Genomic DNA, 20,970 nt, shown 5'->3' on the forward strand with positions numbered 1-20,970 from the left:
GAGAGAGAGAGAGAGAGAGAGAGAGAAGGAGGGGAGAGAGGGGGGGAGACAGCAAGAGGAGAGGGGGAGAAGGAGACAAGGAGAGGAAGTGGAGAAAGGGGGAGCGCCAGAGCAAAAAAAAATAAAATAAAATAAAGAAGGGGAGAGCAAGTCAAAAGAGGGAAAAGATGGTGTTGGTGGGGGGTAGTGAAACAGAGAAAGGAGGAGAGAGCCTGCGTCATCCCTCAGTGTCACCAGGGACATTTCTCTGCACTAGAAATGACTGCACTCGGAGCGGGAGCAGGATTTGGGAAGGGGTGGTGGTGGTGGTGGGGGTGGGGGGGAGGTGTCGTTTTAAAACAGCTGAATGAGAGGGAAGGAGGACGCATGCACACATGGTCCACAGTGCAGCTGACTGATTCGGATCACTGTTCGCTCTCCCTCTTTAAGGGAGCCTGCATTAGATTCTCCTGCTGCAAAGATATACTGTAATTTGGCAACAGAGGGTGCACGCATCTTACTTTGTGCCTGGGTTATTATCGTTTCCTCAGATCTGAATTATAGATAAACAAGGCAATTGTGTGTTATCAAAAAATTAGCTCAGCTCTAATTTTTAGTCTGCGCTTGTGCTGCAGCAACAGAACAAACTTTTTTTTTTTTAAATTCATATACTGTTCTTTAAAAATACCTATTTTATCAAATTGAATCATCATTCCACCAAGAGGTGATTAAAGTTTCATGAGTAGAGGCTGAAGTGGAGCACAACCCCAAACAACCAAGTTTTGTTGTTCGAGCTGGTTGTGTATTTTATTTTGTGTTCATTTTAGAAATGAAGGAATTATCTTCACTTCTGCATTTTCTTGAACTAACAAATACCACATATTTCTTTCATAATTAACATCAGATACAAGAAATATAAAACATTATACAATATATCAACATAACACTACACTATTCATATTTGTTTCATAATTGAAGTTAGAGTTTGACTCAGATGAAAATTTTGGATTTTGTCTCTCATGTGATAAACTACAACTCTGTTGTAAATATTTACAGCATCATAAACATAAATAATTTAGAAAAGTTGTGTTAGTCCATGTATTTAAGGGTTGGTGAGTAATGGGAAGTTTATAATCCTGTCTTTCTTTCTTTCTTTCTTTCTTCTACATTCTTTACCTCACATGACACCATTAGATGCAAAAAAAGATGTAATCAGTCTACAAATCAGATGCTAAAGTGCTCAGGCTCACATAATGAATTTTACATAGTCTGGTACCAACAAATCTAATGTTTAGAATCAAAATTCAAAATAATGTTGAAATGGCAAGAGGTAGCACAGTCTCATACACATAGACTGTGTATCAGACTGCCATAAATACATACAGGTATGCAAGCTAATTTCAATAAGGAGCAGGTTAGCATGAGACAAGGCTCTCTGAGCAAAAATATGCCATCATTATTGAAATAAACATTTTTTTGCAAATAACTGGGCTTAAAAACATATGAGTTTCTTATGGAGCTGTGTGTCTGTGTTGCTTAGTGCTTGATCATCTCTTTTCCCCTGTACAATGTCCTCAAAGCATGGTCCTAAAATCAGTAGTATTTCTACTACCTTTGTAAACCACTTACTAGAGATTTTTTAGATGACTTTACAAATACAATTCCCTCCTGCAACCACTAGAGGCTGCAATGTCCATCACCCCTCATGACAGGAAAAGGCACACAACAAAAATCCTGATACATGTTTGTCCTAATGTGATATTGGAAAAATGTAAAACAAATTGTCCCTGTGGGAGCAAGAACATTCTCAGGAAATATCATGATACAGTAACATAATTCTTGTGCAAAAATGGAAATTTTGATGTGAGGGGAGGGCCTTCATTTGTTTTGGAAACAACTTGTCAATGCCCCAAATGGGTATCTGACACTGACACCAAACAAAACATCTGGGATTCACAAAAATCATTTGGAGCCATCTCCTGCAGATCATGGACATCCATGCAGAATTTAATGGGACTCTGCATGGTAAGTAGCTGCTGAGCATCTTGCTGTGTTTGAATGACAGAAAACCTGATTGACAGACGGGCTCATCAATCATCCAACATCATTGTTGGGGTCCACCAATACTCAGCAAAAAATCCTGGGGCCAGTTTCACCAAATCTGCAATATGCAAGTTCAGACTTGCAACATGAGGTAATAAAGACTCACAAATGTATCTGCAATTTGCGAGTGACAATCATTTGTGAAACGAGGCACTGGCACCATTTGGGATCTGTGTGTAAGCAGTGCTCTCAAATCTCTTGTGTTCTATGAGTAACAACTACCAAGTATAAAGTATGTGTTTACAATGTTTTATCTTTTAACTTTTTATATATTCATGCACAACCAGAAATACACTAAAAATCTATTATGCTTCTACTATTACTACCAATCTGCTATCGCTCCACACTCCTTCACAGTACACATTATACTTTTAAAGGATCAAGGCGAACCACCATATAAACCTCTTGGCATTTGGATCGAACAGCACATTTGTTATAACTAGGATATTAATAATCCTATACATATGCATTGTTATTGGCACATTTAAATGTATATATGAAAATATGTGTGAAGAAATACATTATATATCACTTTTGTCTACTGGCTGCTGTAAACTGAGCCACTGACTTGGTATTACAATGCCTTAATTGCTCCCTACAGGAAGACACAAACTAAGTTCTTAAAGCACTATTTCTAATTTTACCCATCTTCACACTTGTTCTCTCTCAATAAGCACCTCCTACATGTAAAGATACAATTTGGGTGTTTTTGTGAATTCCAGCTTCATGCAGATGAAGAATCCAAAATGATCTCATATCATCAATAGTCTGTCATATCTATTTAACAGAAAGCAAATGCAGCCTGCTCACACCACCTACAGGGGAGAGTGAGCATTTTCACAACCCCAACTGGCCTGTAACTCCATTTTTACATCCTCAAGACACAAGCAGTTAGACACTTCTAAGTGCCATATATACCTTTGTATTCTGCTTTCAATAACATAAAATGGAGTTCCAATTGAAACATTTTCAAACCAATTTCTTTTATTTTATTTCAAAAATATCAAAGAAATAAATCAGTCTTAGAAATTCTTCACAACCCTGTCAGCATGACAAGTGCCCCCTTCACAGGTGAGAAACTCTGCACTGGAACTGTATTTTCATCAAGTTACCTGTTTCTGCCTCAACCACTAAAGCCCTGAACTACTGGGTTGGATAATTGTAGGGGAAAGGTCTGAAGTTACAGACACCAAAACCTGTGAACCTGTGTCTAAATCTAACCACCACTAACATATCCATAAACATGTCTGTTTCAAAATATATTTTCTTCCAGGGAGCCAAAATTATAAACACTGCCATTCTAAACCATCTACATTACTATTAGACCCCAAGGGTTTAATAAATCTCTCTAACCATATACTTTAACATTGCTATCTCTTAGACCAGATGCTAGGTAGGTACATTAGGTAAGTGTTATTATGTACATCACAGCTAATCCTAATGCCACCAAAAATATGCATTAGTTGTCCATTTTAGTAGATTGTGGGCTGAATTTCAAGCAATAACTGCTGGGCAGAAAAAACATGAGTACAGCAAAAATACAACAGAAATGATAGGGTCAAGTGAAAACACTAGTAATGATAATAATAATAATCCTGATAATGATTAGCAAAGATGTAAAAATATATAGTTTTTGTCAATCAAAGGCCACCTTACATTATCGCACAGACTTGAAGATGTTGCATTTTCTGAGTCACATGTGGAGATAGAGGAGACAGGTGGAGAGTTAGAATGTCAGAATGCGATGTGTTTTTATAAAGGGTACTCTACTTCCACCTGCAATGAAAAGATGTGCATTAATGCTGCAATCCATTGTGCTTTGAGGTCAGAAAAAAATGACCCCCGACATGGAAAAGTGTAATGGAATGGTCATTCAAGTTGGAAACTCGGGCAAGATCTATTCCGAGTTCACTGACAGAAACACACCTGACATCAAAGCAATATGGCAGTGCACACAGTGAACAGTAAGCAGCATTACCTTTTCATCAATTTTTGCTTTATGTAGAGTTTGTGTTGTGAAATGTGCTGTAAAAACTTTGTAGTTGCCATTTCCATTCAGTTGATTTGTGCTTGATGGAAGTCTTCATGAGCAGGCGGTACTAGCCTACTTCTCAAACCTCTTTTAAGTGTGCTAATCTGTTAAATCATCGGCTGGAGTGTTGGATTGGAATGAAACCCTGCATGTACATGGCCCTCCAAACATCAGTTTGCTGTGGGTGTCCATAATTTCTTGAGCAGATGGGCTGGGATGCATTTAGATTGGAAGTTGGGAATACTGACTCGAAACCATCGACTTCCGACTTGCTATGGATTTCAGCATAAGTCAGAGATTCTCAACCAGTGGGCGGTGGACCTCAGAGGGCCGTCTAGTTGGCAATGGTGGCAGTAATGCTGCCAAATGGTTAGATTAAATTTTTTTTTTTGTAATTTACAAAGCTAGTTATTTTTATATCTAAATGTGCTCAAGAATTCACATAAATAATAAACCAACAGTAAGCCAAAGCCAAAAGAATATTTCCTAGGGAAAAGGGACAGGCTTCAGGCACAACAGCAAGTCATTACAACATTAACAACTCAGTCAAAAGCCACTTTGAAAGCTAGCTATACAGTTGCTGCTCATGTAGCTCATGGCAAGAAACCCTTTATGATTACAGAGGAGCTTATTTTGCCTAGCGCTGTGGATATGTGCTGAGAGTTACTGGGGGAGGCAGCTGCAACAAAAATTCAGTCAATACTACTCTCCAATGACACCGTGAGTAGAAGAATTGTTGACATGAATGATGATATTGAATGCCAACTTGTGGAAAGAATGAAAGCAAGTCCATACTTTGCCATACAGCTGGACGAGTAGACTGATGGTACCGATGCCGCAAGATACTGCAGGAACAGCAATCTTCACGCAAAGAGCTTCCCACAAGAACAACGGCAGATAATGTAATGTGCTGCCTTGATGATTACTTACTTAGTACCAAAAAAGGTCTTGATTGTAAATACTGTACAGGTGTTTGCACAGACAGAGCTGCATCAATGACAGGAATACATCGTGGTGTTAAACGGATCCAAGAGAGGGTACCAGACGCCAAGTAGACGCATACTTTCTTACGTAGAGAAAGTCTAGCAACAAAGCAGATGTCACCAGAACTGCAGGAAGTCATGAACTTGACTGTGAAAATGGTTAACTATATTAAAGGACCAGTGAGTAAGATTTAGTGGCATCTAGTGGTGAGGTTGCAGATTGCAAGCAACTGAATACCCCTTCCCTCGCCCTTCTCTTCCAAGTGTGTAGAAGAACCAACGGTGGCTGCGAAACTTGTGAAAAATGCGAAAGGCCCTCTCTAGAGCCAGTGTTTGGTTTTTCTGTTCTGGGCTACTGTAGAAACATGGCGGTGCAACATGGCAGGCTCCATGGAAGAGGACCTGCTCCCTATGTAGATATAAAGGGTTCATTCTAAGGTAACGAAACACAATAATTCTTATTTTCATGGGATTATACACTGATACTTACTTATGAATATTATATTGCATTTCTGCCAAGTCTGTTCCACTAGATGGCACTAAATTCTACACACTGGACCTTAAAGAAAAATGCACTCAATTCAAGGTGTTTTGCTGCTCTGTGTGGAAGACTTGATGCAGATCAGCGCTTGTACGACAGTGAAGTAAGGTGGCTTTCAAGAAGATGTGTGCTTAATTACCTTTTTGAACTGAGAAAAGAAGTGCACACATTTCTGGAAGAGCAGCAATCTCCTCTTGCTGAGCATTACACTGATGGTAACTTTTTTGTGCAAAACTGGCCTACTTATCAGATATATTTGACCCGTTAAATCAACTCAATATATCAATGCAAGGCAGAAACAGCACAGTGTTTTTGGTTTCAAACAAAATTGAGGGTCTCAAGAAAAAACCTATTTTTGGAACGGAAGAGTCGAGGAAGGACGATTTGACATGTTTTCACTCCTAAGTCAAAGTTTTGAAGCCTCTCCTCATGTCAACATATCCAGTGCTATAACCCAGCATTTGACTCAGTTGTCACAAAAGTTTGCAGACTACTTCCCAGAGGACCCACGACATGGAAACCTTGGATTTTGAACCCTTTCTCTGTGGATCTTGCCTCAGAAGACATGGCTCTGTCCACTTTGTTGGAAAATGAAATGATGGAACTAGTGTTCCTGCTGTTGCTGCTGTTTGTTGTTGCTAGTCATGTATCTATTGTTATTGTTGTTGTTGTTGCCATTGTTGTTCTGCTCCTCTGTGTACCCCCCCCCAACCCCTTCTCTCTCTCTAAACCCAACCCGTCAAAGCAGATGGCCGCCCACCTAGAGCCGGGTTCTGCTTTAGGTTTCTTCCCGTTAAAGGGGAGTTTTTCCTTACCGCTGTTGCCAATGCTTGCTCATGGGGGAATTGTTGGGTCTCTGTAAATTAAATAGTATGGTCTATGTGAAAAGTGCCCTGAGATGACTTTTGTCGTGATTTGGCACTATATAAATAAAACTGAATTGAATTGAATTACTGTATCAGCAGACAGCAACCTGAAGCTTCAGCTCAAGTTGACCTTGCTTCATTCTGGATACTGGCTGCCAGTCAATATCCCTCTCTGTCAAAACAGGCAATCAAATTTCTGTTGCTTTTCACCACCGCCTATTTATGTGAGTCAGGGTTTTCCATTGTGACTGTCACAAAACCAATGGCAAGGAACAATCTGAAAGCAACTTTGAATGCTACTCTGTGTGTGAGCCTCTCACCCATCCCACCATGACTTGACCTCATTATTTCCTAGAAGCAAGTCCAAGTGTCTCACTGAGGGTAAGCAGAATATTTATTTTGGTCATTACAGCTGACAAGTGGCATAAGACATATTTACAGCCCAGTTTATTTTTTCTCCTTTTTTTGTCATGTTATGTTTGTTTTTCTCATTTATTTAGGAAGGTGGTCCTTGGAAATTTTTCAACAATCACAAGTGAGCCTTAAGTTACAAAATGTTGAGAACTCCTGCATAAAGTATTATTAGATAAACTTAATTAACTAAACTATTTTCTATTTGTAGCAGTCATTTAAAAAAGATGCATACATACAGACACAACTTCCCAAGTTTGATATCTCTATCAAATGAAGGCAAATGACAAAAAAAGCTTAAAAATACACAACACTATACTTGCACACTTCTTAAACACATTTCTTCCGACATCTTATGTGTTTAATTGATTGTTCTTGAAAGACTATGAGATTCTGATTGTTGAAAGAATAATAAATTCTTATTACATTAGCTTGAGTAGACTAACTCTAGTAGTGGTCCAACGCAAACAGTGGATGCAAGCAGGGTGCGGGCATCCACAAATAAGAGCCTGGGTCCACTTGTCTTGTGACTGTACATAAAAGATTTAAATGAAAACTGCTATTCCGATGTCTTGTTTTGTCCCATAAAGAAAGAGATTATGTTGAAAAAACAGTAAGTTTACAAAAAGAAAATAAAAAACAATGGCTTCTGATAAATCACCTTGACACCTTGGAGAGACTGAAATCTTACTTTTTGTAACCTAATCTAGGAAATGACCTGACCTGTAAGTCATACAGATACAGAATTTGCTTTGCGTTGTTATACTTCCTAGAGAAACACACCTAGTGATTTTGTTGTCCCCATCCTCCAGCACTACTATCAAACTGAACTGAACTTCCCTTATAGCTATGTTGTCATTCACCATGTACAGTATTGACTGTCAAAGTAATGCCTAACAAGAGGAAATATATATGTTTTTGTTTTGCAATATACAGTACCAATTGGACAGTATGTCAGTTTACAAATTCACTGCTCCTGTTGTAACTCTTTTAGTTTAGAGGACCACTACTGAAATATGGCTGCCAGGTTTTTTGTTTCTATCCTATTTTCTGCAGCTGCCACTATTGTCATCAACAAAAGTTGTTAATTCTAAAGATTCATATTCAAACAGTAACCTATAGTTCAGCAAACAAGAAGGAACAAGACTGTTTCTGTTTTATATTATATATTTTTCCTGATTTTGTAAAAAATCAACTGCATTTTATACAACTGATGTCAACCTCAGAACTTGTGTGTGATCTTTTTGCCACTAGAGGGCAACCTTTCTACAAATGTTTTCTTTCCCTGCCTGCTAAATCTCAGTAATATGACAAATGTAAAAGAGGACCTCAACTAGGGGCAGATGGAGAGTGATGATTTCTGCTCCTTACTACATGCAGACATGTGAGTTAGATGATCTTTTACATGTCAGTGTAAATGTCCCTGTAAATGGTTTGGTACGGTTCTTTGCAGACTTGCAAACATGCAAACATCTGCGACCATGTCTGCTGTTGGACAATATTCAATAGTTATTTTACTATCACTGAGTGTAGGCCGAATTAAATGATACCTGATGTCGACATGTTTACATCTCTGACGATATATACTAGGTTCTTTGACAGAGTAATTGCACCTTGGTCATTCTAAAGATTTTTACTGGTGCATATTAGCACTCACTATCCATCCCATTCAGTAACTGTACAAGATACAAATTTTCTTGTGGTTGCAGCCGGTGCCATATACTCTGCTTCACATGTAAATAAATCTACTGTTGGCTGCTTCTTGGATTTCCATGAAATAACAGGCCCATTTTTAGTTGTAAAGGGGTACCCTGTTGTGCTTCGTCTGTAATTTTGATCTGCTGCCCAATCAGCATCACTATATGCTACAAGTTTGAGTTTTTCCTTTCTGTTCTTGCAACACAACTCCTGGTTTATTGTGCCCTCCAAGTACCTCAACACATGTCCGGCAGTTATGCAGTGTTGTTCCTTTGGCTCTGATGAGTATTGTGACAGCTTGCTGACAATCCAACTTAGATCAGGTCTTGTACATGTCATTACATACAGTATATCAAGCTGTCTACCACTTCACAATATCTTTTTGGATCAATAGGTTCACCATCACCATCAAAGTTTAGTTTCTGTTCACTTGTCTTACAGTCAAATACCTTCATCTTTGATGAAGATTAGACTTCCTCCCTGTCAAAATGTAGTGTGGAGTCTTTCCTACATGTCTGTAGTAGCACCTGTTGTGAATTAGTGCAGCAGTAATTACAGCATATCTCCATAACGTCTTTGGTTAGTTGCTCTCAAGTAGCTTACATCCTACCATTTCAAACAGTTTTCTCCAATTTCTCTCAGCAGTCCCATGTTGATGGGGTGAGTAGGTGCTGAATTCTCATGTCTTATGGCATTCTTACTAACCAATGACTGGAAGTCTTTTGCTGTGAATCTGTGCCATTATCTGACCTAATACACTTGATTTTCCCATAAGGGACTAAGTCAGTAATTAACTTTTCAGTGGCTTTGACAGTATCACTCTTTGCTTTCAGGAAGTACACAAACACTACCCTTGATAATCATCAGTAAATGCTTGAGTGTATCTAAACCCATCTTTTGCCTCTGGCTCTATAGGGCCAGCCAAATCAGTGTGTACAAGCTCAAGTGCTGCTTTTGCTCTTTCATCGGTCTCTCGGTTCCTATTCTGAGCAAAGTTCCCTTTTGTGCAGACTTCACAGTTTAGGCTAGACTCATCAATAAACCCTTGATGTTCATTCCCTCTGTTACATTCTTCAACTCTGACATATCATCATAATTACAGTGACCAAGAATTTCGTGCCACGTTTGAATATCATAACACCCATGACATCCATCATCATCTTCATCATTTACAGTGTCTAGATAGTAAAGTCTATCGTACTCTTTGATGTCAAACTTGTGGATGAGCTGGTCACACCGTTGTCAAAAGTTGACTGAGGGCCCATCGGCCGTTACTGCTTTGATAGAGAAAATGTCTTGTGCATATAATCATATGTACAGTGCCTTTGTCAGTGTTGTATTCACCCGCTGACCCCCCCTGTCTTTAAGGCAGACCTTTGCATCACCTCTCCTCAATGCAACACCGTTCATTCTTGTTCCGTCAGCCAACACCAGGAAGTGTTTTTCTGGCTGGAAGGTCTCGCCAAGTTTCTTAAACTTCCCGATGTTTGTGATTGTATGTGACTTTACTCCCGTATCAACCATTAGCCCTCTCTTTTTCAATACACAAACCTTATTTTCAATGCAAATGTGTGGTCTTCAGTGTCAGTTGCTTGTTTCACATTGTCTCTCCTTTTTCGTCTGCAATTTGCCAGTGCATTCCTGTACCTTATGCCCTTTCTGGCTGTAGTTGTAGCAGGTTATCTCTGAGCCCTCTATGGCTTAAATGATTCAGGCAAACCTTTCAGAATCATTGCAATCAACAGCCTGTCACTAAGAGTCTCTTCAGCATTTGTCAGTGCTGTAATTACTGTCTCTGCATGAATGATGTAGTCCCTAACGCTCTCGTTGGTGGCTTTCTGGAGAGATATTAGACTCTAATAACACATGGCTACCTGTGTAATGGTCCCTCAATATCGGCAAAGCTTTTCTCCCATTGTCCACTGCTTCTCTCATAATCAGGGAAGGACTTTTCTCATCCAAAACCTGTATCAATTCAGTACAGGCTTCTTCATTTTTCTTAGCATCCTCGTTCTCTTCCTCCTCCTCATTAGGCTCTGGCTCATTCACTATGGTCCCCTTTAGCCCTGGCAACTGCAGATGGCCCAAAAACTTTGTCTCCCATAACTCGTAAAGGGCAATTCAACTTTCCACATCCGTGGACAGCTGCAGACTTGCACGTGGACCATGGACACGCACGCCTTTCCATTCATACTTTTTTCAGAGGTCCACGGACACAGACACATTCCACATGTGCCTGCTGTCAAACAGGGCTGCAGTGTGATAACTTTCCAGAGTTGTAAAGTCCAGTCTGTGAGTATTACACACCGCTGTGCTGTGCTTTTCTGATCAGCTTTTAAACACGATAATCTGTTACTCCAACTGGACTTTCTGGATTGTATTTCATTGTCTCACTGGCACTTTAAACCTTGTTTCACACAGGGCTGTTTTCAGTCTGAATGCAGCTGAGGAGTTCCTATGTGCTGCTGAACAACAACAAAAAGTTGAAAAAAGAAAAGACAGCTTAATGAGAATAAGAATACAGTACAAACATACAGTAGATGAGACAGGCATTCCTGTTTGCTTTTCTAAAACATGCAGTAACAAATTTGGGCTGCACACGGACGTCCGCAGATGGGTATGGCCAGACCCCCCGAAAATTTATGTCACTAACGTGGGCCCTCATGGCCATGCAGAAGTAGAACGTATGAACTGACCTCTTTTCATCTTCGCCGAAATATAATCGGTGTCATCGGCTTCCAAGTTCCCTCCTGGGCCCATAACCTGTTGGTGCTGTTATCATAAGGGTAGGAAAACTGGTTTAGTTACACATATTTCATGGAGGAATAATCACAAGTGCTCATCATCATCATCAGTGTTGCTTCAACCAGAAAGACGATTTCTTTATTTTCGCATGCTCATTTATACATCGGGTTATTTCAGGAAATAACTTTATGAAGGTCTCTGTACCGAAACGTTGCTCCCAATAAATGTCCTCTAATTGCAAGCACAGAAGACAGTTTGCAGGAGTTCTTTGTTCAGTTATTGTCAGCCTGTCTATCTGCAGGTATGCAAAAGTTCAGTGGAGCTCTACGGCACAGAGGAATAAGATATATCACACCTTAGATTTTTTTTTCTTTTCATGGGATTTATTGACAACAAGAAAAATAGAGTATGATATGATCAGAAAATATCTAAATAGGCAAATTAATGCATTCTGAATTTAACTTACAGTCGCTACAAACAGCACTAACTGTGATGAACTACTGATAGAAGACTTGTTCTAAATCAATTAGTCCTTAAGATAAAAGAGAATATTTAATTTCAGATATCCCTCTGGGCTTAATTTAATGTAATAAGGTCAAAGTCAAATTTCTGTCTTTTAGAAAAAGAGCAAATCTATTATAATTACATCTATGGACTTGCAGCACATAGGGCATCCTTTTCCATTGAGAGAGAGCTTAATGGCCAGAGGCAGGAGAAGGTTATGACCTCCACAGGACTGACCTGAAGAGCAAAGCTACAGATATCAAGGGCCTCATAATGACAAAACTCCCCTGTTTGATTGAACTTTTCTTTGTTCTTAAACAATTATACTCATTGTCAACCTCTTTGTGTGACACTGTCAGCTATCATGTATTTTTATTTAGATTGTTATGTTCTGGCAATCACATTCCGTCAAACCACTGACCTCTGACAACTGCTCAATCAATCTCCATCCCTGGGAGCAGATATTTCACACACATCTATATAGTGTTGTGAACTTATTAGACTCATTTAACCATAGTATTGCTGTGATGCTTTGTTACTACCTCTGTGGTCAGAGGGCACCACTTTAACTGCTGTGGGTTGTGTGGGAACTAGCCTACAGACAGTTAACCTTGACCACATGTTCCAACACTCCAAATGGACCCTTTAATGATAACCCAGCATAATGACTGACTAGTCTTCGGAAGGAATGTACTATGAACATACACCGCTGCTTTTTTGGATTTGTTTTTTAAGCTCAATGCACGTTTTTTTGTCATGTGCAGAAAATCGCTTACATTAACTTCAGCATGTGCCTGGCATGAAGTGATATATGGTTGAAGTGAACAGTTTAATGGCTGCCCACTGTCCTGCTCAATAAATACACTTCTTTTTCAGCGATCCCTTTACTTTGCAGTTCATATGATCCAACAGTAAATACTATCCTGTAAAAATGAGTGATTCATATCATGAGTCAAGTATTTAGGACAGGGGAGGAAGTGCGCTGACATTCCTATGCGGAGGAAACTGTTAGACATGTCATGACATCAGTACTGACAGATTTGCATGGTTTTGTTACAAGGTATAAATCACTAAGAAGAGAGGTTGTTCTGCTTATGGCTAAATTAGAGAGTGCAGGACTGTTACTGACCCAAACATTAAGTGTGCTGTTTTTCTCTACATGGCAACCAGCTTACTTTTATGACATGACTGAAACAAAAAGGCCTCATTAATCAATTGGCTACTATTACTATAAAGCAAACATGTGGACTCAGAACTAAAGCAGATATTTACATGACAATTAATATTGGCTCAATTAATAGTCAAGAGGTCACTGAATGAATCAGTAAGCTGTTCAATTGTGTCTTTTTCTAGCAAATTGTATCCTGGTATGAATGAACTGCTTTGTGAAAAATGATGACAACAATGATTGGCCTTGATTTTCTTTATAAGCAGCCACATCTATTTACTTTTTTTCATAACATGTTCAGTGGTAAACCACTGAAACATCTTTAATGTTGTAGAATAAACACACCTCTATGATTAATAGCCAACACTGTGACAGATATTTTGTGAATAACACTTTCGATGTGGAGCTGTGCTTGCTGAAATACCCGGGGCACTGTTTCAACCCGACAACTGAGGTTTTATAGCTGTTGTGCACACTGAAAGGAATTATAGCAGCCAACTATACGTAATAGCCAGTAATTTCAGACAGAGTGATTCACAATTGTTGTGTCAGTAGGCTTGCTGTTTTCATGCTTTGTTTTTAACATGTTGGATGAGATCTCAGACACTCTTACACCATGTCACCAAAACTTCAGAAGTGTGTTTCACTCAGGTATGTTTCTGCAGTACATGCTGACAGACGATAACGACAGCTCATACTAAACCTGACTATACCTCAGGTCGAAGTTGTTTTTTTGTGCGCAAATGTTCAAATGATTCTTAAAGACTTGTCTCACTCTGTTTGTTCACCAAAGAGGAAAGTGTGACTCAGAGACGAAGGCTGAGCATCTCCTTCTCTTGTGGTTCTCTGATACAATTGGCCACGACAGGCAGCTCGGTGCTGACAGCATAGATCAGAAATGATAGATTGACAGGAATCTGCTGGGCAACTCACTGTCCTGCAATGACACAAGCCAGAGTCCAGTGCACCGAAGAAAACCGTTGGGAGCCCCTGGATTTCTAAACGCCCCAGACAGCATTTTTGTAAGGAGAATTCACACACAAAAAAGAACTATTGATCATTATACTTTAAGTAGTATATTAGTATGTAATAATATACTATAAAGTAAGGTTTAACGTTTCTATTAATCTTATCAAGCAACACTATTTTGTACTGTTGCAATAAAAGAGTATGACGAATAGAATGACTGCCATAAAATGACCACAGATTGGCATTGCACAGTTGATAACAGATTTTTACAGACATTAACTGTTCCTAAGGGATTATGGTTTGACAAATAGCAGCAAAGAACCTTTTTTGGACTGGAGGCTTTTTATTGAGGTGAGAAAATTCCATGGCAGACACCAAAAACATGCATTAACATACCACTGCAAAGCCAAGGTTAGCGAACCCGGACCATACTCACTTATTACCCCTAACTACCCCTTTGGAAATATACATCTATAACGTTTGGCACACAGACCTCTAATAACAAACGGCTAACAACCAGTCATTATGGGGGCTTGAGCAGGAGATTTACAAATCTTAGGTTCAGCAGCGTTGGACAGGCTCCCCTTGCTTGAAAATGGTTATTCCATCAAGGGCAAGGCGAGCTGCGTGATAAAATCTTGTGATTTATTCCGGCGGCTGATAATTACTGGTGTCTTGTCACCTGTCAAAAATGAATGGACGGGGAGAGTCCGAGGCCGTAGTCTTCATGCTCTTTACACCACAGCAGTAAATCTGACATGTTTGTAAAGCCATAAATCACAGCTTGTGATAAAGCCTACACACTCCCTTGGAGCTGAGCGGTGTGGGCTGAACATTTCAAACTGTTTTATCTATAAAGGTATGCAGAAGATCAGCAGGGTTATTCAAAAGGTGTGGTAAGTACAGTGGTTTAAGTGGTTATTTTACAACATCACAGGAATGGACCATCAGTTAACACAAAACAAGAAAGACAAAAATTAGTGAAATGCTTAAATATCGTCATTGTGGTTCAACAGTTTGTGCACTATTAACCACTATAAGACTATTCACAGTGCTATACTGATTTAAAGTTTGCTCAAGTTGTTGTGCCACACAGTGATCTGAAGATTTGCACAGTATTTTTATATCTATTTAAGCAGAGAAGAAAATTCTATTTTTTATATGAAGTTATTGAAGTATGTATACACCTTGTGTCACCAGGGCTTAAATTGTGTTGGTGAGAAATAATTGACTAAATGAAATGTGCGTCTTGCACAGCTCAACTGTCACATTAAGGTTTAAACTACAGCCTGTGGACATAATTACCATTCGAAATTGTAGTAATTGTGCAGATCTTGGTGGATTTGTCAGTGTGGGTTAGATTTGAATTCAGAAAACATGAGCACTGTGTGGAATGCAAGGTTGACTTATGATTGGCTCTGGGGGTCTGGTCAAGAAAAAAAAATCATTCTCTCCTTAATTAAAAATGCATGAGGTAGACCTTCAGTATAATAGAAAATATTCAGACAGATCTTGGAAATAATTAAAATATGTTCATTTTGCACTACTTTTGTAGCAATGCAAATTATGCCAAACCTCAGGGGTATCAAAACATCCGCAGTACTCTGCAATGACTATACATATATATATGTAAATAAAAACTTCAAAATGAGTGAATAATCCAAGTGAGCGCTGATCTCCCGGACACAACAGTAAAAAGGCTAGACTAAACATTCCCACCTCAAATCAATAGTTGTGCTTTTAGAGCTGAAACTGGGCTGTAATTGTTTAAAAGGTTGGCGTCTCAGAGACGCAACACATACAATAAAAAGAAGAGGGCAGGAAGGAAGCAATGCTTCTCAACGACCCCCAGTTCAGTGTCTGAGGGCCTACCCTTTAGTTACCTGACCCGTTGCACTTGGCCAGAAGCCTAGCTAAAGGTCAGTGCAATCACCTTTCACTGTCCACCGCAATATCTGACACATAGATCTTTCATGTGGATGCAGGTCTTTCTCTCTTTCCACTGTTCAATTTAACAAGAGCTGTAAATAAAACATAAGAATCTCTTTCTATTTTGTATCTAATAGGCATTTGTTTAAAAAATGACATGAAACTCATCACCTTACAGGATCAATCATTAAAACAATGTTTAAGCATTTTTGTATTGAAACAATCTCAATTTTATCCATATGGAACCCCATCTTCACTAGCAAAAGATTATGAAAGTTCGATAGCCTAAGCCAGCAGCAATTGCAGGTTCTAATTGTAAAATATTTGCCCTTGTTTTTTCCCTCTCTTTGAAGTCTAGGGCTCGCTCTGCTCTTGTCCTCAGGTGCTGCCCAGGCCTGATTTATGGGGATGGGTTCCAGGGAAGCTCCTCTAAATTACATGGCCCTTAAACCTGAGCAGAGAGAGACAGAGAGAGGGAGAATCGCCACTCTAGAGACAACTAATTGCAAGGACAAATCTAACCTACGGTAGATAAGAAGGTTCCTCTCTTCCCAGACCTGAGAAAAGGGGAAACACATATAACAGATTGGGCCCCTTGGATAAATGTGTCAATTTGCCATGAATGTCCCTGAGACTAACACTCATGGAACATCTCTTCATGGAAATCACATGTAACTAGATTCCGGGATTACAGAAGTGTTACAAAGTGAAAAACAGTCTGACTAATTCCTTTATAAAGGTGCAAAAAGAAATGTAAAGTTAATTGCTATTTTTAAAAAATGAGTGTTTTGCTTATGTTTTACACTGACGTGAAGTGTTGAAACTCTTCTGCGAGATCCTGTAAGTGATGTGAGGGAGAGTCAGAGTAGGAGGAGGAGGTGACAGTGCCATTTGCCTGGAGGGTGCCCATAAACCTGGAGAGGGAGAGAGAGTGCATCATTCCTCACAGGTGACTGTACCATGTGACTTCCAGAGCTTTAAAAAGCAGGCCAACCTGTCTTGTTGAGGTACAAGTAATCACAAGGCAGAGGAGGAGTTGGAGGAGGAGAATACCTGGGCTGTCGGCACAGCAGCAAATACCGACAGCCCCACAAATCAAGCCGAGGAGCACTCAGGGAGTGTGTCCAGTAGCTGAAGCAGCCTGCAAACTGTGCAGATCTTCACAACAACTACAATACAAGTACAAAGATTTTACTCTGAATTGTCTAGTGTCCACGTTATTGACACAATGAGCTGTAGCAGTGTTGCAGAATCAGAGTTCTCTGAGGAAGAGCTGGAGCTTGGCACGCTGGACCAAGGTGAGGATGAGGGAAGTCCCAAGGCTTCTTTCCAAGACAGTGAGAGCTCAACCAGCAGCCCAAGTGACCCAGAGGAAGGTCAGACCAAAAAGCGCAATCGACCTGTCCGCTCCAAAGCTCGACGGATGGCTGCCAATGTCCGTGAGCGAAAACGCATTATGGACTACAACCAGGCCTTTAATGCCCTACGAGTTGCTCTGAACCATGACCTCAGTGGCAAACGGCTCTCCAAGATTGCCACACTACAGAGGGCCATCAACCGCATCTCTGCTCTTTCAGTATTCCTGAGCACGAACCCCCCCAGCAAGCCCTGCACCCACCGGGAATGCAACAGGTCATCTGCGGGACCGGCTGCGATGGGAGCATCTCGACTTGAGCAGACCAGGGTGACGGTTCCTCGTCTGGAGCATCAGAGTTACGTCCCCTGGCATGCGTCCATCTCTCACCAGATGCAGCCACAACAAGGGCCCCACGTGCACAGGCTGTCCTCAGAACCACACGTCTACATGGATAACAGTGTGTCGTCATGTCCCCCATCACCACACTACCCTTGTTATCCCACTGAGGGACATCTTTATGCCTCACATGGACACTGCGGCAGCCCCCATGACCACCCGCCAAGTCCTCTCCGATACCCTCAGGTGGGTGAGGGGTTGGGGTACCAGCCAGGGATGTGGGCCTCCTGCACTCAGGGATACATGGACACTTTTGTGGAGCCGTCTCCAGCTTTGGGGCTCCCTTGGCAGGTGAGCTACTTGCAGGAGCCAGAGCACAGCCTCCCTCTGTGCTCTGACATACTGTAACAGGCTATGTCCACCACTGTGAGCCCTGAAGACTGCTGATAACACCACTGGACTGTTGAGTGATCTCAGGGAGAAAACCGATGTGAGGTTTTTGTGTTTCTGCTGTTGCAATAAACTCAGTATTACAGTAACACACTCTAATTGTAGAGCAGTCATCTAAATGTAATTGACAGATGTAAATAAAAGTACAATGGCAATCCAAACTGCAGAATGTTGTACATATTTTGATCTTGCATTTCAAAATATTACATCTAATGAATGTTTCACCGTCTGCTGTAGATAATTCACCCACAGAATTGTGTTCTAGTCATTTAATTGTCATCTTCTTGACTTCAGCAAAAGCTGAATTACTGAAAATTATGTGACATTACTAAATGTGTGATGTTAAACGGAGCTGAGTAAGCCCATAAAGAACAATAAGTAGACTGGTCAACACAGGCTACATAGCTTACATATGTGCTATACTATTATGTAACTTGTTCCTACAGTATGTTCGCTTTCGAAGTGGAAAGTGCAGCTTAATGAAATGTGACCCAAAATTCAACATTTGTTATGTCATGTATTTATTCTCTGTTCTGTATAAAAAGACATGGCTGTTTGTAAAGTTGTAAAAAGTCTGTACATCATTTTCTAATCTTCAAAATTAAATGTTAAAATTATATTTTAACAGATTCCTGTTATGTTTCCTTTCATGACAAAAATGTTCACTTGTAATTTATTTGGTTTTCAGGACCTTCGTACGGCATTAACACAACACTTTGCTTTTCAAATGCATGTGCCTGAGTGTCTGTGCATGCATGTCCATGTGTGCATGCAGGTCTGTGGGTGTGTGTGTGTGTGTGTGTGTTTGATTATAGCCTAAGGTCGGTAGCCTCTACCATTCTTAGTCTGAGATGACAGAGGTCCTTCACTCAGTTGAAAAATGTCCTCACAAGTCCATTCTTGTCATTTTTCAAGGAGAAGAAAAGTCAAGGTGTTATTTACACATAGCAAAATAAAAGCATGGGCCGGCAGGGAGAAGAACAACACTGACAGTGTTTTTGCTATGTGAGGCTAAAAATCAATAAGCAACGCAGGCGTATGAAAAGTGCATGCACTACATCTTGCAAAATACATATTTGCTATTCTTGGCTTTTTGCTTTCTGCACAGAAGTACGTTTCAGTTAAAACTAATGCTCTTCAACAACAGTGAGTGAGATCATTACGGGTGATAGGTCAGCTGGTCTTTGTGCAGATCGAGAAAAATAAATTCTAACCGCAACTTTTCCTCCTGGCCCTCCTCCTGGCCCTACCAGCTCATGTTAGTCAACAACAGCTTTCCCTCCCCTGCTGAGCAGCATGTCATGGAAAACAGCTTTAATATTAGACTATAGGATGGAGCCCACCGACAGATTTATGTGGGCTCAGGAAGGAAGACTGTGCCCCGTCATCAGCGCGGTGAAATCCCCTGTCGGGCTGCACTGGCCCGCAGGTGGAATAGGGTGTGTGAGAGTTTTTTGAACATCCTGGAGGTCTCCCAACAAGAGCCTGGAGACGCTGCTGAAAAGAGTTGGCCTGGGGAGAACTACTGCAGGCTTTGTGAAGAAATAAATGGTGTGGTACAACAACAATTAACAGACAGGAAGGAAAGGGAATACGGACAAAGAGATGAATGGAGAGGAGGAGTGAAATAATAGGAAGAGGAGGTTATGGTGGTGAGAAAAAGGAGGAGAGTGACTACACTTTGAGCCCGTCGTTCAGCTTCTTCACAGACGTGAATCACTGGAAAACCTTGACTCACCAGTGAGAGACAAGTGCGGCTGACAGCACTCAGTGACGGCATGTCTCTTTCTCCTCCCTTTTTGGCACAAAAGCAGATCTTCACTACTGTGCCAGTTTATCTACTCATCTGGGTCATCTGGGTAGACTCCAGAGTGAAAGTAGGCTGATAGTACCAAGCAATTCTACTGAGACTGCATTATTTTGTACTTTTTATCGCCAGTTTATTTTAAAGAGAGAAACTCACAACCTCCACATCAGGTAAATAGGAGTTTGTTTCCTAAAAAAGATTTTTGCTGTATTTCACTCTTAACTTCTGGATTTGAAAAAAAAAACAAGAAAAAGACACAAAAAACATTTGAACTATATATCAAAATAAAGTGATTTTATCTCAGTTTAGATTTGTGATCAAAAAGAGACGCTATTACACATTTACAGTGGATGTTACATAAGAAATGTCAGTTTAATCAAAACTGTTGCACTGAAAATTCATCTGCACTTATGGGTCCAGAAATCTTGTGAGAATTTGCTGCTTTTTGTTGTCTAATATGATAATAAACTGAATAACTTTCTGGTTTTGAACTGTTGGTCAGATGCAACAAGACATCACCTTGGGCTCTGGGGAACTGTGAGGGCATTTTTCACAACTTTCTGGCATTTTGTAGACAAAATGATTACTCAATTAACAAACAAACACTGAAAATAGTAAAAATAAAAATAGTTGCAGTCCTGTGAAATGCATTACCAGTATCTGTGTCTGCTATTTACCAAAATCAGTTTGTGAGTAAGTATTTGGTCATGAGAGATGATCCAACTCAGAGTGAAAATCCCACAACTTTGTTGTTGCATCTCTGTGCAGAAAGTGTTTTTACAAGGTCTACTTTTTCACGTTGAATTGTGACTCACCTGAGGATTTACCTCACTTCTCGACATGGAGCCTGTCAGTGATGCATCTTTTTTTCAGACTGTTCCGCCTCCTTGACACCCTCGGCTGCCAGGCTGATGGAAAAGAAAACAAGCAAACATGAGAGAAATGATGCCAAGACACGAGGGTGTGTTTGCGTGATATATGGGAATGAGTCAGCCTTCAGAGTGAAGATGCATGTTGATGCTCTACATACAATGCAAACCCCTAGTTCCACAAGCACACACACGCACACACACGCACAAACACACACACACA

The 20,970-nt window shown here is 40.3% G+C and overlaps 1 protein-coding gene and 1 long non-coding RNA gene across 3 annotated transcripts in view; one reads left to right on the plus strand and one right to left on the minus strand.

Annotated features, from left to right (window-relative positions):
* Positions 1-8,715: 8,715 nt before the first annotated feature.
* LOC122995581 overlaps positions 8,716-20,970 on the minus strand; it is a 33,950-nt gene continuing 21,695 nt past the window's right edge. For both annotated transcript variants that reach the window (XR_006406815.1, XR_006406816.1), the window contains 3 exons: positions 20,694-20,786; positions 11,310-11,385; positions 8,716-11,078 (listed from right to left, as the gene is read on the minus strand). This is a non-coding gene — a long non-coding RNA (uncharacterized LOC122995581). The remainder of the gene's footprint in view (positions 11,079-11,309; positions 11,386-20,693; positions 20,787-20,970) is intronic.
* bhlha9 (basic helix-loop-helix family, member a9) lies at positions 11,392-18,700 on the plus strand. The gene has a single exon (XM_044370888.1). It carries the CDS (start codon positions 17,157-17,159, stop codon positions 18,027-18,029), a length of 873 nt encoding a protein of 290 aa, XP_044226823.1. The 5' UTR covers positions 11,392-17,156; the 3' UTR covers positions 18,030-18,700.

Source organism: Thunnus albacares, chromosome 13 (genome assembly GCF_914725855.1).
Source record: "Thunnus albacares chromosome 13, fThuAlb1.1, whole genome shotgun sequence".
NCBI lineage: Eukaryota > Metazoa > Chordata > Actinopteri > Scombriformes > Scombridae > Thunnus > Thunnus albacares.